At 56.3% G+C, this 23632-nt stretch overlaps 2 protein-coding genes and 1 long non-coding RNA gene across 6 annotated transcripts; 2 read left to right on the plus strand and 1 right to left on the minus strand.

Moving 5' to 3' along the window:
* Positions 1-427: 427 nt before the first annotated feature.
* On the minus strand, positions 428-11196 carry LOC113592621 (uncharacterized). 2 transcript variants are annotated; one of them, XR_008294393.1, is made up of 5 exons: positions 10864-11196; positions 9535-10686; positions 4984-5125; positions 4255-4356; positions 428-2699 (listed from the first exon to the last, which is right to left on the minus strand). It is a non-coding gene; the product is annotated as an uncharacterized LOC113592621 (long non-coding RNA). The 2 variants fall into 2 exon arrangements; XR_008294392.1 differs by having other exon boundaries at positions 5914-10686; positions 10864-11194.
* HOXB9 (homeobox B9) lies at positions 9292-12830 on the plus strand. Its single transcript, XM_027033994.2, has 2 exons — positions 9292-9808; positions 12543-12830. Exons 1-2 carry the CDS (start codon positions 9292-9294, stop codon positions 12776-12778), a joined length of 753 nt encoding a protein of 250 aa, XP_026889795.1. The 3' UTR covers positions 12779-12830.
* HOXB8 (homeobox B8) lies at positions 9671-23567 on the plus strand. Of its 3 annotated transcripts, none has more exons than XM_053212682.1 (3): positions 9671-9808; positions 20530-21508; positions 22397-23567. In XM_053212682.1, the coding sequence occupies exons 2-3, from the start codon at positions 21085-21087 to the stop codon at positions 22702-22704; spliced, it is 732 nt and encodes a 243-aa protein (XP_053068657.1). In that variant the 5' UTR covers positions 9671-9808; positions 20530-21084; the 3' UTR covers positions 22705-23567. The 3 variants fall into 3 exon arrangements, with proteins under 3 accessions (XP_053068657.1, XP_026889792.1, XP_053068658.1); XM_027033991.2 differs by having other exon boundaries at positions 22400-23567; XM_053212683.1 differs by lacking the exon at positions 9671-9808 and adding an exon at positions 16817-18300.
* The last annotated feature ends 65 nt before the right edge of the window (positions 23568-23632 follow it).

Consider the following 23632-nt stretch of genomic DNA (forward strand, 5'->3'; position numbering starts at 1 on the left):
ATATAGCATGATAAAGAGCAAAATGGGGGAGTTCGGGCATGTAATAAGGAGGGAGCCGCCGGAGGGGCCTCCTCATGCATATCCTGGAATATGAATATGGGCATGGAAACAAGCTACTTCCTGTCCTCCAGCTGTTAATGAGAGCCCCGCCTTCCTCCTCCTTGGTTCAGGGAAGGAGCCAGAGGGCACGGCGGCTCCCATCCCCCACTGGCTGGGGCAGAGTAGGACTGCCTGCCTCAGAGTTAGCCTTTCAAAAAAATTGCGAACTGTAGACCATAGTATTTTCCCTGCCCCTTCCATTTGTTTATAACTTTATTTTGAATTTTCTTTCTTTCTTTCTTTCTTTCTTTCTTTCTTTCTTTCTTTCTTTCTTCCTTTTCTTTCTTTCTTTCTTTTCTTTCTTCCTTCCTTCCTTCCTTCTTTCCTTCCTTCCTTCCTTCCTTCCTTTCCTTCTTCCTTCCCTCCTTCTTTCTTTTTAAAATAATCTCTACACCCAATGTGGGGCTTGAACTCACAATCCTGAGATCGAGAGTCACCTGCTGTACAGACTGAGCCAACCAGATGTCCCCATTTTTTTTTTTAAATCACTTAAAAAAAGAAGTCCCCAGTAATGTTTTGGGGCCTTTCCTTGGAAGTGGGGGGTGGGCGTGGAGCCGGCGGGTCACACAGGGCGCACCTGTGTGTGTCTGTGGGAGGAAGGGGCCGCCAGTGCACCAAGCCCCAGCCTGGGTCTGCGGCTGAGCCTCAGTTCTGCACCCGAGCCCTGACTGCGCCTGAGCTCATCTTAGCCCTCCAGCGCCTCTTAGACCTAGATCCTTCTTATTTTTTGGTGAATAACTGTGAGGCATGATCGAATTCCTTTGCTCTCCCGCCCAGAAGTGCACCTAACCATGCCCCTCCAGCAGACAAAGTGAACAGGAAATCAACAACTTCGCTCCCAATTATCTGGAGCTCACAGCGAAAAGACCCTTTCCTTGGTTTTGGTTTTGATTCACTACGGCCTAATAGTGATTTTCCAAATCCGGATTCCACAAAGTTTGGTCAGAACAAAACAAAAGCAAAAGGTCCGGAGCCGAAAAGAGCGATAGAGAGGGCAGTGGAGGTTCAGGTAGTGGCTGTTGTTGGAGGCTTTGAAGGAACCAGACAGGAGACGGTGGCAGAGGCCAATTTGGACACCACTCAGCGCTGGCCGTCACCTCCACTCTGGCCAAGACCAGCATCTCGGTTTCTCCTCTGGGAGCGCCTGCCCCGCTCAGCCCCTTCAGGCCTTCTGACCCTCTCTCCCCTTCAAGCAAGTACCTGGCAATAAACGGGTGGGGCAGGGCAAAGGTCTGGCAGCTAGAGGCGCAAAAAGAAAAAACAAAACAAAACAAAAAACCCGCTTTCAGCGGAAAGACGCAAAGAACGAGGCCACAGGGCGTGGCCGGCAGAGCCAGGCTTTAGCGAGGAAGGACGGGGCGCCTAACTCCGCTTGGGCGAAGGGCCGGGTCCGCCGAGCCCGGGCCTGTGCGTGCGGCCCGGTGAGTTGCCAGCCGCCGCACGGGCGACTCCTGCGAGAGAAGAGTCCCTGGAGGCGGGGACAGCCGACGCAAAGTCCCGGGGGCCGAGGCTGCTTCTCTCCACGCGGACACAGTCTGCTCGGACGAAAGAAAGGGGCCGAGGCGGCTGCTTCTGCGGCTCGTAAATTTGTTTCCCCTTCCTTTTAACCCGCCCCCCGGCCGTCTTTCTTTTCAGGACAGGAGGGGATGTAAACCATTTGAAGTTCATCAACACGGTGAAGTTTTATTGTATTTCCGGTCCCCAAGATTTATACCCGGGAGGGGGAGCGGGCGGCCGGGCAGACTCCTCCGCTCCCTCGGACTTCCCCGCCGGACACGTGGCCACGCGGACCCTCGCCTCCGGCGCCAGGGCGGGAGGGAGCCGGGCCGGACGGGGGGACAGGCCGCTGGCGCCGCGCCTTCCGACGGCCGCTCCCGCCGCCGCTGCCGCCGCCGCCCAGGTGAGTCCGCCGCCTCGGCTCGCGCGGCCGCCCGCCCGCTGTGGGCTGTGTGCCTGAACACCTGCGACGACGCGGGCGTCTGGAGGGGTAGAGGTGGCCGCAGGGGAGATCGGTGGGGGCGGAGAGCGAAGGGCCTAAGCTGAAGGTCAGGAAGCAAGAAGCAGCCTTGCTCTCTGCGTCCCAAGCTGAGCCTCCAGGTTTCATTTGTGAATTCGGAGCGGATCCTCTTACCTGGGACGGCTCAGCCTCTGCGGAACCAGGTCCCCCCACCCCTACCCCGGACGTTTCCGGCAGGGCGACTTCGCAGCGACTGTCCAGGCCAACCCGCTTTTGCCTGCCTGTCATCCCTAGTCTTCCTGGTATTTTCTCACACTCTGCTTTTCCACCTATGTCTCCAGCAGTCACTTTCTCCCTCTCCACTCTCCGGTCTCTACTCCAGTCTCAAAGCAGGGGGGTGGTGTAGGGCTTGAAGATTTGGCCTCTCGGAACTACCCGGGGTGACCCTGGAATATAGGCACTAGCCCGACGACGGGGAGTGGAGATGCACCTTGATGACAGTTTGAAGTTGAGAAATCTTATCTGTGGAGACCTCCAGCTGCAGAGATGGAGGCTGAGAAGTGGTGACCAGGCAGGTGTAGCCGTGAGGCCTTGTCCAGGTCTGGGCTGGGCCTAGGGTCCCCATCCTCCTCCATCGGGGCTCCTGGAAGAGAACAAAAGTTCCCGGAATCTCTGAGCTGGTGGCACCGGCTCCTGAATGGTTGTGCCTGGAGTCCTGCCTCCAGTTCTTTGGATGGGTTGTTTACTAGCAACTGGGTTCTGTTGGGAAAGTGGTGGAGGAAAATGAAGTGAGTTGGCCAACCGTTTTTTTTTTTTTTTTTTTTTTTTTTTTGGCCCATAAGATGGCTACGGGGGCCTGCCCCCTCAGTGAGCCCTTGACCTGGAGCTGCTGAGTGAATTAGGTAGTTTCATGTTGTTGGGCCTGGATTTCTGAACACAACGACATTAAACCACCCGACTCACGGCAGCTACTGCTCCTCGCTTAGCTGGAGGAGTGTGCGTGGGGGGTGGGGGGTGGGTGCTGGGCAGGGAGGCAGCATAAGGACCAGTGTATCACTCTTGCCAAATGGTGAAGAGGTTCGAGATCCTTCACCCAGAAACAGCGAAGATGTTCCCCAGAGAAAAGAGGTGGGAAGCCCTAGGGTGTCTTTCCTACTTCCGTATTTTTTAAGTGGGTGTTGGGAGGGAAAGCGGGAATGGAGAACATTCTACTCTCCAGAGGCACCTTGCTGGGCTATTCTGCAGAGCCAAAGAATGCTGGTTGGGGCTTCAGGCTTTCTGCCTTGGGATCTTGGGCTCCTGTCTATGTTTAGACTTTCCAAGGAAAGCCTCTCCAACTTGGCAAATGCTTGGTTTCAAGAGATACAGGGGATCCTTGAGATCTTTGCAACCCTTGGTGGGGGGGGGGGTGGGACAGGACTCCACTTCAACAGGAAACGTCAGGTCCTTGAAGAGGGCTCAGTATGTCCCATTCTAAAGGGGAAATGTCAGGATCCCATGTAGCCTCAGCCTGTACGCCTCCAGGGTCCTTCCTAGGGCCCCCTAGTGGGGCAGAGGTGGGGCAGAAAAAGTCCTACGTTTCCCAATCCCTCAGCTCCTGTTCCACAGAGCGGCCAAGGCTTCCCCATAGACCCTTGTGCTGGGCTACAGGTTTACCTCGGTCCTAAAGGCCACCCCCTGGGAGAGGGGCCTGATGTGCAGGCTAAATGGGGAGCCCAGGCTGTTGGGCAGTTCACTCCAGACTGGTGGTCTGACAGATGATGGGGGGGGGGGGTGGCGCAGGGGCAAAGCCATGATACCCTCTTTGACCCCAACCCATTCTAGGCTGCTGGCTCCCGGCCCAGGAGAGGAATAGCTAGAAGTACTGGCGGAAGGAGGGGACGGTCCAAAGCATAAGCTAACTTTTGTTCCCAAACTCTTCCCCCCTGCTTGAGGCAAGGGAATGTGGAAAGGGGCCGGGAAAGAGGCCCGACCGGATGGGGCTCTGGCGCCAAGCTGACATGGGGGGGGGGGGCAGTCTGTGAACAAGGGGCATCTGCTAGGAGTGGAAGGGCCCTTGGGAGACCCACCTCTGGCCCTGGGAGAAATGCAGCCTTCAATCCACCCCCCTGGTGAGCAAAGGCCAACAGCACAACTCCTTGACATTTTCTTGTCCTCCAGACTGGGTGAAGGTGGTCTAGGGTGTCTTTCTGCCTTACCTTACTTCTCTCTGGGCCTCTCACAAACCTGCCCAGCCACCCGGAGCCTGGAGCCTGTCTTCCATCCCGGCGTCTCTTGGCCACCCCCTCCCAGGAACAGTGCTGTAAAAAGAAAAAAAGGGGGATGTTAGAGAGAAAAGAGGAAATCAAGTCTTTGGAAAGCAGAGGGTTTTACAACAGCCTCAGGTTTTATGGAAGCAATTCCGTAATAACCTTCTACCTGCTCAGCTCCTTTCCGCCCCGCCTGCCCCCAACCCCGTTTGGCCTCCTGGATGCCCCCTCCCAAAGAGTCAGCCACCCCCACTGCCTTCCATATCCCCGATGGCTGAGACTTGGGAAGAAGATTCCTGAGGTCTGCTTGGGCCGGTGACCTCTCCGTTCTTCCTTTCACCTCTGACATCCTGGGAGGGAGATTTGGCAGGAGATTTCGTTACTTTGCAATTAAAATCCCCACTTGGAGGGTGTGGCAGCATTGAGGTTTGAACCCATGTGTGTGGATTCGATGTGATCCCGGTTTAGAGGTGGTTTTGTATAAAGGCTGAAAGTTCTGGGGACCTTGATTTCTTCCCCCTTGGAGCAAACATCCCCACCCCTCTTTCTTTCCCAGAGTGGGTCTGGACTCTGGTTCTGGGTCAGAAGAAATATCTCTGGGTGGTTGGAGACATAGGCTTGGGGACCTTTGTAATTTCGTTGTAGATAGCAGTGTTTTTGTGTGACCCCCACAGTTACCTGAGGGCTTTCACGTTCAGCTCATCTCTGCCCACTGGTCAGATTCACACTTGTGAGGGACACGCTTGTGTGCAGGTAATGGTGCCTACATCGTTGTGTCCATCACTACCATGAAAGAAACATCACACGATGTACATCGTTCCTGCAGTTTGGGGTGAGATACACAGTAAAGGAGGTCATGGTCGGACCAAAAAAAAAAAAAAATCACAAAATTTCATGACCTCCCCTGGGCCAGTCTGAGGCATTTCCTTTACCTTCCACAGAAATATTTTGGAAGAAAGTTATCAAAGGATTCAGATGTAAGCCACATGCGTTTGTTTGAGGATACGGTATATATTTTGCCTGAATATCAAGTCAACAGGAGATTTTCAAGCAAGGCTTCCTGATCAACTGATGTCTTATAGCCAAAATTCAAGTACACAAATACTCAAGTTTTTGCCCTTTCCGTAGGTGTGTGATAGTTATAAAAATGTATGCACAAGCTTTTGGGTAACAGATCTTCTTCTATGAACAGAATCGTAAACTCACATCATTCACAGGGGTTATACATGCCTCCACATATGCACCATTGGGTCTTCTGTGTGAACACCCAAGCACATCCGCTATTATAGTAGGGTGTATTTATTTATTACATATTCTATACACAACCTAGAGTACAGCACATTTGCACACTGGGTCCCCATAAACAAATATCGATTTGAAATCTACATACAGGATATCCACATCTATTCAAATACAAAATGCCTAAGTTTCAGCTTAGCTTATCTATTAAAAACAAACTTTTCCCCCTTTTCCCATTTATTGTTTTCCTTTTTCTTTTTTCCTCCTCTCTTGCTTTTCCTTCCCTCTGTCTAGATTTTTTTCCTCTCTCTTCTTATTGACAAGGATCTTTCCCAAAGCCGCCCCCCCCCCCCAAGCACAGGCACTCACCGTCTGGTCCTGGCCAGGGTCGGCCTCTGCTCTCCCCACTTCTGCCTCGCTCTTGGCTGCTCTGGGCCCCAGTGTGGCCAAGGGCTGCAGCTTTTCCCTGCCTGTCCTTCTCCGAGCCACCAGCTACTGGCCCTAGCTGTGCTCAGGCGGCAGCTCCTGTGCTGGGAATGGCCAGAGACTGGGGGGCGGGGGGCAGGCAAGGTTTTCCTTCTTTCTCTTTAGGATTAGGAGTGGCGTGGGGAGCAGTTTGCTGTCTCCGGACAAAGTGACCCCCACTCAAGCAACCTCTCTACTAAGCATCTTTAGAAGCTGGGCTCCAGGGACGGCCGGCAGTCCTGTTTGCCTCCTTCCCTCACGGTGGGTACCATTGTTTGGGAGAGGAAACAAGGTTTTGAGGGCGTCCACAGACCCTCAGAGCACCCAAACAGGGGGCTCCCTCCCCACTGACCCTTTAGCCCTCTGCCTGAACTGGAGTTGAGCTCCAGTTTGGGACAGCAGCATTTGCTAGAAAGGCTGGCTGGGGTGGGACTATCGCTTGGTGCATTTGTTTCCCCACCTGGGAGATGAGCTGGGGTGCAAGACCCAGGGTTGGGGTGCTGGTTCGTTCTCTTCCCTCCAGAGCCCTCTCTCCTGAGAAGACTGAGACCTCAAAACCTGTCATTTTGAAACTGTTCCCACACTCTGGTGTTAGGAGCAAAGGCTAAGCTCTGGTCTCAGAAAAAGAGGCCTGGGTCTCCTCCTTACCCAGCACCTAGGAGCCACAAGGGGAGACGGGCAAGTCAGAAACCTAAACCCTGTCTGCTGGGCCTCCCCACCCTTGTAGGGCACAAGTCAGGAGCTCAAATGTGCTGCCTCTAACTTCTTCCCTAAAGGAAGCGTCCCTCTTGACTTCTCTCTTATTGCAAAGAAAGGCAGCAACAAAGTCTGGGCCAGGAATGGGAACCAGAGGGCTGCAGTCAGAGCCCAGCACTTGCACGGGCCTGGGTCCTCAGAGCAGCCCAGCACTGTGACTTTTCTATAAATAAAAAAGGCCCTGCCCACACTCCACATGGCCTTTTGGGCCCTAATTTATATACTACAGAAAGTCATATACTCAGCCCTCCATGCTTCATAACACCATTATTTATGACAGGAGAGGCGCTTTTTTTTTTTTTTTTGAAGAATATATTTATTACAGGTAAAGCCAACAGCAGACTCCGTACGTCTGGCAAATCGAGAACAGGTGCTTTGCCTTAACTGTGATTCATTCGCTCTGTGCCCAGCTTTCTCGCTGTTGAGTCCGGGGAGCTCCCTTGACTTTCCCAAGCGTCCAACTGCTACTTAGAAGAATTTGCATTGGATTTTTGCTTCCCCACTTGGGTCCCATGGAAAAAGCAGATCTTCACGCTGTTTGGTTCCGGATCTGCTGGGCTGTCGCCCTCGGAGAGCTGGGGTGGGGAAGGAGGGGGCCGGCTGGGCGCTGGCATTGATCTTTAAAAAATCATTTTGAAATCGCCATAATGTGAAGAAATATGGCGCTTCGCCCTCGTATTTCACACGTAATGACACGAGATGGCTTCATTTGGAAAGAAAAGCGGGCGGGAGCGTGTCTGTGTGTGCGCGGAGGTGATCTGCAGCTTTCTGCAGGCAGAGGGGTACATGGCCAAAAAGATAAAACCTCAAATTAGAATGGCCCCGCTTTCGGTAAAAGGACAGGGCTGGGGACAGCCGATCGTTTAAGGGCCCAGGGCCCGGCAATGCTGAGAAAACCCACCCCAGCCTGCTCCCAGCCCCAACCGCAGGCGAGCCCGGTCTGTCCAGGGGTTGCGTCTCCCTGTGCCTCTACACCACAAGAAGCCACTGTACCCAGGGCAGAAGCTGGAGGAGCTGCGGCCGGGAGATGAGCCAGGAAGCCAGCCGGTGGCCCCAGGGGAGAATCCGCGCAGGGCCGCGTAGCAGAGACCAATAAAACCGGCTATCTGAAAGCTCCAGCCAGAGAGTTCACAGGAGGGGAGGCGGCGGGTGGCCGGGAGACTGACCTGCAGGCCCTCGGTCTACACTGGTGCCCAATACCGGTATTTGGAAATCTATCAGGAAGGCGAAGCCGGGTGAGAAGAGCCATCCGGAAGAGTCGAAAACTGGGCCCCTTCTTCACTGGGTGTAAGGGGAGATAACTGCGGGACCCCTTCCCACACCTCTGCTCTGCTGACACCTTAGGGAATTTCCCTTAACCCTTTCTCACATTCGGCTCCCGCAACGGGGCAATTTTAAGGGCCCCCCCGCAGTTATCAGGGGGAGGAAAAGAGTAATGGCTATGCCCCCCCCCCCACCCCCTACTTCCCTCTGACCGGGGCCAGAGAGAGGCCCCAGGAATTTAAAGGACCTTTGGCTAGTTGTATTAAACTCTTTCTGAGGCTCAACTTTTCAGGGCCTGGTGAATACCTCTAACCTCATGTAGGTTCTGATTTTAGGATAGCTAAATTTTAGGACCAGGTCATTGGACACTCACCCCGCTCTCCTCTGGCAGCTACCGAGGGGTCAGGAGAAGCTCCCAGGCCTGTAAACCTCCCAACATAGTCAACAGAGAGCCCTCCAAAGCAGATAATGCCCTATAAAACCCCCCAACTTCTCTCCCATCCCCTTTACTTCATCTCCAGTGGATTGCTGCCGCACTGTTGTTTAATAAACATCTTGTGTCAAGGGGACAGAGGAGAGGAAACGAGGCCTGCGGGGTGGAGTGGCGTTTGGGGGTCCTGTCCCCACCCCCTCTTTAATTATGCTGTGGGCCTCTCGGTCTGCTCCCCGGGCTGGGGTTCTCTCCCTCCCTCTGCCCAGCTCTCCCTCTCTTCCTCCCGGACCCGCCTGGGGAGAGGGCTCCACAGCCTGAATCCCTCCCGAGGCAGCCCGCTGCTTTCCCTCCGCCTCTCCTCCGCCCCCGCCGCCCCATGTCGAGAACAACCCCCCTTCCTGCAAAAGGAGGGGAGGGGGGGAGAGGGAGGGCGGCCGGCAGCTCGGGCTGAGGTTACGTGGCCGCCGGAGCCCTGACGTGATAGCACATTGCATCAGCATAAAACAATCCATCCTCGATATGGAATGCGGTGCGGACGGATGACAGCGAGAGCGCAGCCCCCTCGCCCGATTGATTTATGTTGGAGCTGACGCTTTATCAGGCAGTCGGAAAAACTTTGACCAATCATTTTGCAAGGAGCGCTGAGCCGGGCTGCTCCACTGTACTTTGTTGGCTGAGAAGTTGAGCAGGGGGTGGGGGTGGGAGGGTGGGGGGCTGGGGGGGTCGCGTCCGAAAGCCCTCACACCGGTCTGGGTGCCACCTCTCCCTGCTTGGGCGCCGCCGCGCGAGCGCTTCCCTTCCCCCTGCGAGCGCCCGGATAATGTCTGAGAATGTCCATTTCTGGGACGCTTAGCAGCTATTATGTCGACTCGATCATAAGTCACGAGAGTGAGGACGCTCCTCCAGCCAAGTTTCCTTCCGGCCAGTACGCGAGTCCCCGGCAGCCGGGCCACGCGGAGCACCTGGAGTTCCCCTCGTGCAGCTTCCAGCCCAAAGCGCCGGTGTTCGGCGCCTCCTGGGCGCCGCTGAGCCCGCACGCGTCCGGAAGCCTGCCGTCCGTCTACCACCCCTACCTGCAACCCCAGGGCGTCCCGCCGGCCGAGAGCAGGTACCTCCGCACCTGGCTGGAGCCGGCGCCGCGCGGCGAAGCTGCTCCGGGGCAGGGCCAGGCGGCGGTGAAGGCGGAGCCGCTGCTGGGCGCGCCTGGGGAGCTGCTCAAACAGGGCACGCCCGAGTACAGTTTGGAAACTTCGGCGGGCAGGGAGGCCGTCCTGTCTAATCAAAGACCCGGCTACGGGGACAATAAAATTTGCGAAGGAAGCGAGGACAAAGAGAGGCCGGATCAAAGTAAGTTATAAAAAGTGAGGAAATACCAGGCCGAAGGCCAGGCGAGGTGGGGGGAGGGGAGGGGAGAGGCAATAAACTGCGGACAATGTGGAGGGGAGACCGCGGCGGTGGCCGGAGAGAGCGAGCGGGGGAGGAGGGAAGAGGGAGGAAGGAAGGAAGGAAGCAGGCAAAGCTAGCCGGGTGCCCCCCGAAGGGGAGACTGAGGCCGCTGGCGGAGCGCCGCCCCCACCGCTGCCACGTCCTGCAGGGGACTGGGGCGCAGGCACCACCTCGCCGCCCTCTCGGCCTCCCTTCCCCCACTCCCCCGGGGCTCGGGCTCAAAGCCCGGGAGGAGGCTGTCGGCGGCCGGCCGGGAGAGGGGCCGGCGGGGCCGGGGCCCGGGCGGCAGCCGGCGAGGCCGAGAGCCCGCGCCGGCGAGGGCGGGAGCGCACGGGGCTGCCCGGGGCCGCGCGGCTGGCAGAGCTCCCCGCGCCACGCGCAGACCGTAAAAGCCGGCCAAGGGGAAGTGGGAGGGGGCTCATTAGGATTTTATTTGCGATGCAACAGCTTGGCGGAGGATTGTTCCTAGCAGGTCTCGCGCAGTAGCCGCTCAGGGTCCGCAGCCGGCGCCGGGAGGGGCGGGGAAGCCCTGGACCCGGTGACGGAGCCCCCTCCCCGGATGCGCCGGCCCCTCCCCGGGAGCCTTCCCTCCGGCCGCCCCCTCCCCTCCTTGGCATCCTCGCCCGGCTTGCAGCTTCCTTTTCTGCAGCCCCCGCTGCGCTCCGCGGGGCTCCCTATAGCCCCAGCCGGAGCCGTCCGCCTCTCGGGGAGTCCGGGGATCGCTTCTGAACTTCGGGGGCCGACCGCCAGAGTGGAGAAGGAGAGATCCCGAAGGGACCCTGGGGAGAGGAAGGGTGGGGGGAAGAGAGGCTTGCGGCAAGGCGGAAAACTTTACCCTCCGATGGTAGTTACTCCTCATCTTTCCCACTGCTCCAGAAGCACCCCCGCCAGGAGCCCAAGTCTGGCTAATTTCCAGGAGGTGCTGCTGGCTGGATGTGGGGTAGGGGGAGTCTCACCGTTTTCGTTTTTAAGGTTGAGAAGAAGCAAATTGGTTGGGGGTTCTTAGCTCCGAACAATAAGCCTCAGGCTGACCGGAACAAGTCCTCACCCCTCACTCTTTTGGGGGAGCGAGGGTCAGATTTTTTTGGTCTCCGCTTGCCCTGCCAGATTTCCTGTCAACGTGGTGGCCCGCGGGCCCTTTGGGGCGCCCTTGTCTGCTGGAGGGTAGAGAGCTGCCCCCACTCCCCTGAGGTCCCTGCCGGGTCCTACCACCTCCAGCCTGCCAGGGTTAATAACAAGAACTACCGTTTGGGTAACACGGGCTCTTCCCCAAACCTCCCGACTCACACCCAAACAGACCCCCCCACACCAAGCCCCCAAACTCTGCCTGGAAAGCCCATTACTGCAAGGCGGCGGTTGGGCTGGGATCAATTATTAACAGTTTTTTTTCCCTCTTTCATATTTAATGCGGCTGTAGGTCCCATCCCAGGCAATCACATTAAAGACATAGCACTGCAAATTGGTAAGACACGGTACTTAGTGTAGGATGAGCCAGATTATTTTTTTAAAAAATATATTCAGTGCTTTTCGTTTAGGGAGGAGACTCTAGCAAAGGGTGACTGTTATTTTTAATTGGCTCTGCTTTGTTTGGCAACTTTTCTGAGTTCCAGGGTAGGGAGAGAGACAGTGAAAGGAAGACAAGCCCGTGTATATTTTTGTTTCCTCTCCCCCCCCCACCCCCGCCTCCCCTTCTTCCATTCAATTACCCCTTTCTCTGCTCGTCCTCACTACACGGAGCCAGTTGGAGTTAGGTGTGCTGTGAAGGGCCTTCTGTCACCCCCACATCATCCACGGCCCCCCACCCTGGGAACGGAGCAGTCTCGCTTCCCCATCTCCCTGAACTTGCTTTAACCAAACTGCGAGCTGAGCAGGAGCGGAAAAGGAGAGACTATTGCAACCATAAGTTATCTGTGAGCCCCTGGCGCTCCCTTGTCCACAGGCTGGAGTTGATAAATGGTTGCAATTGGGTTGCATGTGAATTGGAGTATGCTAGATGTTTGCGTCTCTAAGTGCAGACCCATGTTTGCGCGGTGTGTGTGTGGCGGTGGGGGGGGGGGGCCGACAAGGTATCGACAGACACACAGGCCTGCTGCCATGTGGCCAAGAGATGCAAACTTGTGATGAAGGCAGGGTGTCCCTGACTGGACTTGGAGGGGCCAGGAGGTCTCTCTGGCGTGGCCGAACAGAAGCCGGCTCCCCCTGGGCCCAACCCTCCTCTTACCTCCCGGACCTAGGGCCAGGACCCTCCAGGTCAGCTACCTCTGGTTAGTCTGGTGGTGCCGGTGGGGAGGGGGGAGGGGCTTTAGCCATGCTGGGCTTTGACCTGAGTCCCAACCAGTGGCGACCCAAGTGGAGAAAGAGACTGAGCGAGAACCTGAGACAGGCAGAGCTTTGGAAGCGCTGACAAGCCTGTTTGGCCCCACTCTGTCCCAGTAACTGTCACCTGGCGGGCGATGTCGACAGCAACTCCTGGCCCATCTCTGGGACCCCTTCTGGGAACTGGAAGGCCCAGGGCCCCCCTCCGCAATGCAAGATGGGGGAGTGGAGACCAGGGGGACATCCTCTTGGAAGGAGAGCACGGGGGGCCTTTCAGCCCCCCTTCCTTTCTTTGATTCTATCGCTGCTTCTCTTTCAGCCAACCCTTCCGCCAACTGGCTGCACGCTCGCTCTTCCCGGAAAAAGCGCTGTCCCTACACCAAATACCAGACGCTGGAGCTAGAGAAGGAGTTTCTGTTCAATATGTACCTCACCAGGGACCGTAGGCACGAAGTGGCCAGACTCCTCAATCTGAGTGAGAGACAAGTCAAAATCTGGTTTCAGAACCGGCGGATGAAAATGAAGAAAATGAATAAGGAACAGGGCAAAGAGTGAAGATCCCCCACCCCCGCCCAGCCCTCCCTGCCCCTTCCCCATCTCACGCTTATTTATAAGTGATGGCTGCAGGGCCAGCGCTGTCTGGGATGTATTCAAGTGAATGGGGAAGGGGGTCTTTCTCTTCAAAGTCCTTCTCTGCATCTCAAGCATCTTTCCTTTGCCCTTACCTGTCCTTCTCTTCTCCCTGAGCCTCAGAAGGAAGTTTTGTTGATTTAGAAGCTAGACATGTAGTTGGTTTCTAACAAAGTGATGGGCCGCAAGGAAAGAGAGCCCCTAGTCGAGCCCCTAGCAATCCCCTTAATTTTTCTGGGAAGCCCCAGCCCCTCACTTCCAGCCTACCTGTTTCCACGCAGCACCCCCCCCCCCGCCCTGTCCCTATCCTGAGTCACCCAGGGACACTCCAGCTGCATACAGCCCAACAGAAGCCCACACACTTAAAGCCTGGAGCCCACAGTGATAATGGGGAAAGCTCACAGCCAACACTCAAATGAAGTGACACCCCAGATGCAGACCATCGCACCCCAAATCTGGCAGAACAGCCCTCAGACCACCAGCAAGCCCAGATTCTACCCCTGACACAAATCCACATCCAGAAGATGTCTAGAGCCGCACTCCTGAATGAGGCGTTGTAGCCCAAAGGGCTCGGCATCACGTCACCGTCTCTATGGAATCCCCAACTATACCCCATTTGGACCCAAGGGCAAATGGGGTAAACTCAGCCCCCAAGCTGCAAAGCTAGAAGGGGCGAGGAAAGACAGCAGTGGTCTTATGGAGGCATCTTAGGATTTATGAAGGTGTTTCACACACACACGTTTTGTTGCAGGAAATGTTTAATTCCGCATGTTGTTTTCCTCTCCTTCCAACAAAAGGAGGTCAAATCGTGGGTCGTAAGCCTTGACAATGTCGTCTGTCTGTTCATCTGTGCCCCGCTTGACACAGACTAGCTTCTCTTGCTCTACACAGGCCCTGCCTTCTTGCACATCCTCCCCAGCTCTGAAATCAACTCTGTTCGGCCAAATCCACCTTGCACCAGCGAATCAAGCCGCCCCTTGTAGAAAAGCCCCTCCACCCTCCATCCCCTGCTAGCTCAACCCTACTATAGGCAGGAAAGCCAGGTCCGGAGAGTCCTATGGAGAATTTATTGTGAATCGATTCCCCGAGAGCGCCCTTCCTTCCGGGGATAACTTGTGGACAGGGGGGAGCAGAGGCTCCGGCGGGCGCGCGGAGCCTGGCGCATGCCTCCCCATCCTGCCCACGTCTCGTCTCGACCCATGCAGAGGAGCCTCGGGGCTCGCGGCTGCCCGCCCCAGTGCAGAACGAGACCTGCCCCAGCGCCGGGCTTTGCCTCCCGCGACTCGGGCCTGGATGGTGGCCTACGCGGCTGCCTGCCGTGCGCGCGCTTCTGGGGAACGCGGTCCCGTGTGCAAAGGAAAGAGGCGAAATCGCACCTAAGCAGCAGGCCGGAAGCTAACTCTGTGCTTCCCTGCTTCCCCCCCCCCCCCAAAACTGTCCAGTCCCCCTTCAATTCCATGAACTGTTCTTGCTCCTGCTTCTCCCGACCCTGCAAGGGGACACTCCAGTAGAACTTCTTTGCTTTGTCGGTGGCTGTCGTGAAATTGTGCTGTGTTTCGTGATTTCTTTGGGGGTGATTGTCTCGCCTGTTTTCAGTTGTCGCTTATATGGGAGGGGGGTGTGGGTGGGAGTGGGAGGGTGAGGGGCCTAGAGCTCTGATTGTTTGTTTTGGAAGAAAAAAAAAACAAGAAAAAGAACAAAAAATATATATCACTCTAGAAAATAAATCTCTCCTTGTGTCTCATTCTGTGTTGGCTCTCCTCACCTGGCCAGAGGTAGAGGTCCTTGTTCCAAGAGGGCAGCTTGGAAAACAGAGAGACTCCTGAGCCCAAGAGGTGCCTCCTTTAGACCCTGCAGGGCTTCCTGGTGGGGCTGAGAACTGGTCTGGACCCCAGGTCCCAAGACCTCTGCTTAAAGGGAGCAAGAGCCTTCCCACAGGAGAGCCGGGAGACCCGAGGGGGACAGAAGGAAAAGATTAGTGATTTGGAGAGGGGTCTGGGTCTGCAGGGAGCAATGAGATCTTCCCCCCCAAGTTGCACAGGAGGCCTCCCCACCAACTCCAGAGCCCCGCCACTCCTGGAAATAGTTCCTCTCTCAGCTGGCTGAGAGCATCGCCTTGCTTTGGCCACTTCAAAATATCATGCGAGTGAGGAAGGCACCAGCTTCCTGCAGCCATTCCCTGCAGTGGGGCGACCGGGTGTAGATGGAGGCCTTAGGAAGGCCAGACAGTCCTCTCTTGCGCTCAGAAGGAGTGAGCCCCTTAGGGTTCTGGCCCCCACCAGGAGTGTGAGGCTCCAATTCGAGCCACAGGGCTGCAGCCTTGGTATCACGCAGGTGGAATTTGGTAGAGGTGGCCGGATGCAACAGAAATGTCTCAGGAGAAAACCAAACCTCCCTCCCCAGTCGGACCCCAGAACTAAATTCGGTCTCCAGAGGCACCTCTCCGTCCCTAACAGACTGTGGGGTCCTGGCCAGGACCTCTTCTGAAGGCCGCTGTCCCGCGCAGCCCTGCCTGTCTCCAGCCAGGCGTTGGGATTCGGCTTCTGCCCGCCGGGCGGTGGGGAAGCGCCGCTCGCCTCCGGAGCCTCCCCGCCGGGCACACCCCAGCGGCGCGGCAGCCCGCGGAGACCCTGCGGGTTGGGGGTAGCGGTGGGGACAAAGCGTGGCCCGAGTGAGAGGCGCCTGGAAGTGAAGAGGCCAGGCCAACCCCTCTCCAGCGAACGAAAGCACGAACTAGTCGGACAGAGAGCAAAAGGCAGGGGAAAAGCGAAGCTCCCGGGTCTGGCAGGGCCCCGGACCCGCATCCTCCAAGGAGGGTTCCATTCGGGTTATGAAATGAATCTGGCTTTAGAGCTTGTGTAGACTAGGCTCCCTCCGCATCCTGGGCTCCCCGGCGCCGCGAGCGGGCGAGCATCCGCCGGGAGGGAAGGCAAAGGCGAGGCGGGAGCGGGACGCGGAGCTGCGGGGTTGGGGGGCGAGGCCTCCCGGGGAAGCCGCCGCCGGCGTCAGGGTCCCGAGCCCGGGGGTGGCTTCTTTAAAGACAAACAAAGGCGAAGATGCGGAGGCCGGGAAGCCGGAGATGGGGAAATCTGTTGTCATAAAAGAGAGCGAGAGATTCGGAGCGGGAGACCGCGAGAGTGCGAGACAGAGAGCGGCCGGGAGAGGAATTCAATGCCGTGTGCGCAGCAATAAAAGAATATGACCGCTATAAAAGTTTATAGCGTATAAATTTCTGAAGGTTAAGAAACTAAACAGCAGCAAAGCAAACAGTGAGGGGAAACTTTCCGGAGCGCAGGGAGCCGCAGCTGGGCCTGGGCTCCGGGGGGCTGGCGGCCGAATGGGTGGGCCTGGCTCCGGAGCCCCCACCCTCACCCTCCCGGAGGCTTGGGGTTTAGGGGGGAGGCTCGGGGGAGGGGGGCAAAGAGGGGGAGAAGAGGGACAGGGGAGGGAAGAACACTTTGTTGTCACAATTCAGACTCTTGTCTTTGTTCCCTACACCCCCTCCAGGATCGGGCGTCATAAATGAGAAGCCCCCTGCGCACACACGCGCGCGCGCGCGCGCGCGCACACACACACACACACACAAAGTCCGGCGGGGGCCAGACGTCTGGGCGCGGGCAGCCTCTTGATCCTTTTACAGCCCCATCCCACCGTCCCGGGCCTCCTCTCCCCCCCACAAAAAGCCCAATTGTTTCTTCCTCAGAATTTGAAACAATCGTGTTGGGTTTGAAAAGTACTCGGCTCCCCCTTTTACGGGCCATAAACGACGCACCGATTGGCGGTCTCGGCTTGAGGTGGGGGGGGGGGTCGGGGGTAAGTATGAGAAGAAAAAAGCTTATGGTTTCATTTTTTTTCCTCCCTACCCCCTCTCCTTGTTTTTTTTTTTTTTAGCTTATCTGTACAATTTCATGAGCCATTTCCTGATTTCCGATGTCTTGTCTCTCGCCTGCTCTCGTTTCCCTCCCCCTTTTCTGCTAATAATGAAAGTTTCTCCCGCAGGTCGCCTCGGCGGCTGCAGGCGGCTGCATCTCGGGAGAAACTGGCCGAGCCGGTGGCAGCGGCGCCTTTTCTCACGACGGCCGCTAGATGGCACCCTTGCTCCACGCGAAAATCCCCGGTGCGGCGGCGGCTGCGGACTCTGGCGGCGGCACCGCGCACCTTGGTCGGCCCTCAATCTATGAACTGAGCGCTACCAAAAGTCATGAATAATTTGCGCGTAATAAAAATATAGGGTTCATTATGGCCGTTTCCCCCATTTTATAGATTTCAGATATAGTGTGTTTCTCCCCCCCCCTCCCCCGCCCTTCCCCTCAAATGGTCAATTTTCTGAATTTCCCCCAGGAGGAGGTCTCAGCGCTTCTCACCCAGTTTCTGTGGTCGGTAGGGGAACCAATGCCTGAAAACGGGCAGTAGCAGTAGTAACGATGATGATAATAATAATAATAATAATAGGGAAATGGGCAAAATAAAAGGGGAGAACTGGTTGGGAAAAATGAGATTTTCCGGGAGGGGAGCTAGAGGAATGTCTAGCCGGATGCGGGTGAGCAGGTCAGGTGAAAGGGGCGAGAGGGTAGAAGAGGGTCGGATGAAGAGGAAGCTGCCCCCAGACGGGATCAGCAGGAGAGGGAACCGGGTGAGCCAGCCCAGGGTTTGGGGGTTGCAATGTGGGGGAGAAATGGATCCTTGGCGTTGGTGGGGATTCGTCGGTGCCCAAAGCCGGCGGGGCGTCTCAGCACGGACGGACGGAGGCTTCAGAGCCTTTGTGCGCGTCCGGGGCTGGGCGCGCGCCGGGGGATCCAGGCGCGGGGCAGGGGCTCCCCACAACGGCGAGGCGCGGGAGGTCTCGTATATTTTCTCAGCTGTTCTGCGCGCCCCAAGTTGGGCAGCCCAAAAAGTGTGCGTTTTCCGGCTGGATGTGGGGGCGGGCACGGCGGCGTGAAGCAGGAGCTCGGTTCTCCGCGGCCGGTCCGTGGCTTCCAGGTGAGAGCTCCGGATCCGTGCAGCCCTGCTCCTGGCAAACCTCGGGGACAAGGGTCCTTCCGAAATTTAGCAGCTGGAGGCTTGGACTGCGGGTAATTTTCCTTCTGAGACCCAAGAGCTGTCTGTCCATAACCCTTCTGATTCCAAATCTCCCATTTCCTCCTGGCCCAGCCTGATGCGTGTCCCCCAATCCGGACAAACCTGCCTGAGAAATAGACACCCCCCCCCTCCTTAAAATTAGCCTCGCCGCGGTCTCTCTTCTCTTCCCCCAAGACCGGGTGCAGAGAGACCAGCGGAGTTTCTCAACTTGAGTTTCTCTAATAAATCTGCGCTCCGTTGGGTGTTTATAAATTATCTCCTCGCTCTTTCTTGTTTTTTCTTATAATAGAAACATTTTCCTTCCATCAGGAATTTCTGGCACGGTGTAGGGATGATTTAGAACAAGTCATTGAATTTCTACCTCACCGGTGAGTCCTCAAATCATGACCATAAAATACCCCGCACTTGATAAAAATGTTCTCTTCGGCAACAACTTAACTCTGCCTTCTGCTGCCTCACCGCCCCCTCAGCCTTGCACTGAAAATCCAAGACCCTGGTTCTCTCCCCTCCTTTTCTCCTTTCTCTCTCTCCCTTTCAGCCCCTCTCCCATTCTCCTGATTCACTTTTAAAGGACCAAGGGGCCCTACTGGTAGTTTCCCCTTGGCAAAAGCTGATGGTTTCATTTTTGCAAAGGTTAGGGTAAATGGGATCCCCCAAAAGCACCCTTCCCAAAGCAAAGCACTCTGGTGAATAAACAATGGCTCAACTGTGTTTGTAAAGCCTCTAACCTTTGTTGTTAGAATTTTTCTTTCTGTCTGTCTCTCCCTCCCTTCTTCCTTTCCTTTCCTTGGCCAGTGAGCCGATTCAGGAGGCCGTTGGTTGGGACCCTGGGACTGGGGCCTTCTAAAACCAGGCCACCATTCCCAGCAGGCCAGTAGGCTGGGAAAGGCTAAGGCAGGAGAGAGTGGCACCCACTCAGCTCGGCCCTGTATGCTGTGCCTCTGGAGCCCCAGGTCCTCAGGTCTGTGGAGAGAGTTGGGTTTAACTACTACAGGCTCCCCAAGGGGAAAGGAGAGAAAATGGGGAGCTCTGTGGCCTTGCTGCATCTAAATCCCCTCTATCCCAAGGTCGGTTTAGGCAGTGACCATGGCTCAAAGGATGCTGAAAGCCGCAAGGTGCCCCTGCCCCACACATACAGTCTTGCAGCCCCTACCTAGAGCAGAGGAGAGGACAGCACAGGAACGGGACATCAAGATCAAGCACGTGGGCCTTGGTGGGTGCCCAGCAGCGGCCACCATGGCCCTTCCCTCCCTTTGATGTGCTGATGGGTGTGGTGATGCCCGCTCACCCTAGGGTGCTGCAGAAGGTGCCTGGGAAGGCTAGGAGCCAACTGAGCTTGGTTAGTTAAGGTCCCAAGGCCTGGGTGCAGGAGTGGGACAGCCCAACCTGGTGTCATCCTGCTAGTAACACCAGGCCCCTCTCCCATCACACAAAGACAGTCCCCCAAGGCACTGACTAGAGTCAGTGCCCCCCTTCCCATTCCAGCACTGCTCTCCAGGTCAAGAGGGTTGTGCAGAACTGCAGAACTGGCCTTTGCAGGGCGAACTTTGCTTTCTGCTTCACCAGTGCCCATTAACCAGAAAGTTTCTTTCCCCCCTCCTGGTCCCTTCTCATGTCTTCCGGGACCCCTGCTCTAAAGAAAATCCTTGCTTGTTTGTTTAATGAGGGAAAGTTGGTGAGTGGCCTGGATGGGGCAGAGAGGAGGTGGTGTGGGGAGGGGGGGGGGCTCCAGAAAGGGGATGGGGCAGGTGCTGGCCACAGCTGAAGGAGGCGAAAATCTCGGAAAAGTCACCGTTTGCGCCGAAAAAAAAAACCCATAATCGTTCTCATTTCGGCTTCGTCACCCCCACCGCGCTGCAGTCGGGCGGTGGGGCGATCGAAGCTGCAGTTTTATAGCTGTAGAGGAAAGAACTCGTAAAATGCTAACAGCTTTTATGCGCTGCGGCATAAACAACAACAGACTCCGGCTTTATTGCGTTTTATAGTTTGTTAAAGAGTTTACAGCCGTTTTTGGGGGGCCGGTTACCCAGCCAATTCCCTCCACACGATAGTTAAACCTTTATCAATAATAAGGAAATTGATCATTAAAGCCTTAAATATGACTACCTCGTTTGTTTGAAAATATGTTTAGGAGAGGAAGCTGTATGATTTGATAACTTGTATTAAAATACCAATTACATTTATAGGACCTTTTAAAACTCGGCGCAATTAAACCGTGTTCTTTTACATTTTTCCGAAGCGACCCTGACATTTAAAAAGACTCCAACTGCCTCGTTAAAATCGCGAAATTAACAGCGTGCCTCCGCCTGGCGCGCTGTGTATGTGTGTGTGCGTGTTTTTTTCCGTGACTCCCCCACATCAGTCTTTGGGGGTGGTCTGCGAAGGTATTTGATTTGTTGTGAGGCGAGAGATATCTCATTAATGTAGGTAGTTAAACAGATTTAATCCGTATTCATTCTCTCTCTCACCCCCTCTCCCTCTCCCCCTCTCTCCCCCTCTCCCCCTCGCTCTCCCTGGGTGTTTTTTTTTTTTTTCCCCTCCTTTTTTTTTTTTTTTTTTCCGCGCCCTCCTCACTCCCTGGCGCTCTCTCGCTCTAGCTCTCTCTCGCGCTCGCTCTCTCTCGCTCGCACCCTCGCTCTGCGTTCTGTCCGGGAGGAGTACGGAGAAGCCAATAGGATGCGGGGTCTCTAATGGATGCAAATGATCATGAAAAGACAGTGCAAAATATGAAACAACTCATTTGCAGGGAAGTAAATCACCGAAAACTGTTTATGAACTGGCATCCCTTCTTCGAAATGTAAAGCGAGGACCTCTTTAAGTGGCGGTATATTTTTGTTTGGGGGGTGGGGGGTGGGGGGAGGGCGAGCGAGCCGCGGCTGCCATGCAAGCTTAGACTTTTGGAGGCTTCGCTGCCCTTTTCTATTCCTGGAAATCACAAAAAGTGAGGCGGCTTCGAGATCTTCTTCGCCTTTTCTTTCTTTTCTTTTTTCCCCCTCCTCCCTTTCCCTCTCCTTTCCTGGCGAGGGTGACTAGGAGCCGGCGAATCCGCGTTTTTTTTCTCTCTCTCTCCCTCCCTTTCCCCCTCCCCACCCCCTCCCCAACAGCCCCCAACTACAGCCGCCGCCGCCGCCGCCGCCTCAAAATTCAATAAAATGAGCTCTTATTTCGTCAACTCACTGTTCTCCAAATACAAAACCGGGGAGTCCCTGCGCCCCAATTATTATGACTGCGGCTTCGCCCAGGACCTGGGCGGCCGACCCACCGTGGTGTACGGTCCCAGCAGCGGGGGCAGCTTCCAGCACCCGTCGCAAATCCAGGAGTTCTACCACGGGCCGTCGTCGCTGTCCACCGCTCCCTACCAGCAGAACCCGTGCGCCGTGGCGTGCCACGGGGACCCGGGCAACTTCTACGGCTACGACCCGCTGCAGCGACAGAGCCTGTTCGGTGCGCAGGATCCAGACCTGGTGCAGTACGCCGACTGCAAGCTCGCCGCCGCCAGCGGCCTGGGCGAGGAGGCCGAGGGTTCCGAGCAGAGCCCGTCGCCCACACAGCTCTTCCCCTGGATGCGCCCGCAAGGTGAGCTCGCGGCGGGGACGGCCGGGGCGGAAGGGAGACCGGAGGGCCCGACGCCCGGGCAGGGGGCTGGGAAGGCCGGGAGCATTTCCTGAAGCTCCTGGAAGACGTGCCTGCTGCGTTCCGATCGCCTCCCGTTTCTTTCCTCCTCCCTTCCTCCCTTCCTTCTTTCCTTCCTTCTTTCCTTCCTCCTTTCCTTCCTCCCTCCTTTCCTCCCTCCCTCCCTCTCTCCCTCCCTCCCTTCCTTCCTTCCTCCCTCCCTTCCTTCCTTCCTTTCTTTTTTGTTTCCCTTGAAAGGGGGTCGCTAAGCGACATTTCCTGAATCCATAAACCCCTCACCCTGCCTTACTTTTCTTCTTCTCATCCTTTTTTTCCCCTTTTAGTGTTTTATGGGGGTAGTGGAGAGAGGGTGGTGGGAGTGGGGGCGCTCAACTTTTGCACTTCTCAATTGCTTTATAGTTTAATTACCCTGAAGAAACTTTTCTTCTGGGGCAGAGGCTCTGGGGGCTTTTCAAGGTGGGTCCATTCGTCCCCATCCTGGCTTTTTAAATTCTTATATCCTCCCCCCCCCCACATCCTTCCTTCTAAAGTTTATGGCACTTTTAATAGATTTGAACCACCCCTACCCAACTCTGGTGCTCGTTACCAGGGGAGGGGGCTCCCCCTTTCTGGCTCCCTTAGATTCAGTGGTGTCTGACCCCCCTCCCCCCTCCTCCCCTCGCTCCTCTGACCGCGGCCTCCCAGCGCCCCCGCCCCTGCGCGGGGTAGAAGGTCCCTTGCCCTTATTATACTGGTCTCCTAGGCTGGTTCACGAATCTTCCAACCTTCTCCATCTCTGCCCCTTCCCCCAACCTCCCCTCCCCCCTGTCTCGCCCTTTCCCCCATTCCCAGCAGCCGCCGGACGCAGGCGAGGCCGACAGACCTACAGCCGCTACCAGACCCTGGAGCTGGAGAAGGAGTTCCTATTTAATCCCTATCTGACTCGCAAGCGGCGGATCGAGGTATCGCATGCGCTGGGACTGACAGAGAGACAGGTCAAAATCTGGTTCCAGAACCGGAGGATGAAGTGGAAAAAAGAGAACAACAAAGACAAGTTCCCCAGCAGCAAATGCGAGCAGGAGGAGCTGGAGAAACAGAAGCTGGAGCGGGCCCCGGAGGCGGCGGACGAGGGCGACGCGCAGAAGGGCGACAAGAAGTAGGCTCCAGCTGGGACTGCCAGGGCTGCGGCTGCCCTCCGTCCGCGGGTCCCCCGACCACGCCGCCGTCGCCCGCCCCCGCCCGAGAGAGCTCTGGCCCCGCGAGCGGGGCCGGGAGCCTGGCCTCCCGCCGCAGCGTCCCCCGCCGCGCCAGTCCCCGCTAGTGGTAGTATCTCGTAATAGCTTCTGTGTGTGAGCTACCGTGGATCTCCTTCCCTTCTCTTGGGGGCCGGGGGAGGGAAAAGAAAAGGATTTTAAGCAAGGACTCCCTCGCCCTGCGAGGGTGAGCGGCTGCGGCCTGGCTGAGCCCCCCACGCCCCCGCCCCGTGTAAAAAGCCTCCTTGTGCAATGGTCTTTTTTCCTTTGAACGTGCTTCTTTGTAATGACCGAGGTACCGATTTCTGCTAAGTTCTCCCAACAACATGAAACTGCCTATTCACGCCGTAATTCTTTCTGTCTCCCTCCCCTTCTCTCTTCTCTCTCTCTCTCTCTCTCTCTCTCTCTCTCTCTCTCTCTCGTCCTCATTTCCCCCTCCCAACCCCTCTCTCCCCGCTGCCCTCCCTAGCTCGCTGGCTTTCTCTCTTGCTTCTCTCTTTTCCTCCCAACACCCCCGCCCCCTTTGGTTTGGCAATTTCGTCTTAAGTGTTTCTCAAAAGAGGTTACTTTAGTTAGCATGCGCGCTGTGGGCAATTGTTAAAAGTGTTCTTAGGTTTACTGTGAAGAGAATGTATCCTGTATCCGTGAATTGCTTTATTGGGGGGTGGGAGGGCTAATTATATATTTTGTTGTTCCTCTATACTTTGTTCTGTTGTCTGCGCCTGAAAAGGGCGGAAGAGTTACAATAAAGTTTACAAGCGAGAACCCGAGACTGGCCCGGCCCGCGCTCCTCATTTGCCCCCGGCGCCTTGCAGAGCTGGGGGGGGAGCCGGTC

The sequence above is a fragment of the Acinonyx jubatus genome, chromosome E1, assembly GCF_027475565.1.
Source record: "Acinonyx jubatus isolate Ajub_Pintada_27869175 chromosome E1, VMU_Ajub_asm_v1.0, whole genome shotgun sequence".
In the NCBI taxonomy this organism is placed as follows: Eukaryota; Metazoa; Chordata; class Mammalia; order Carnivora; family Felidae; genus Acinonyx; species Acinonyx jubatus.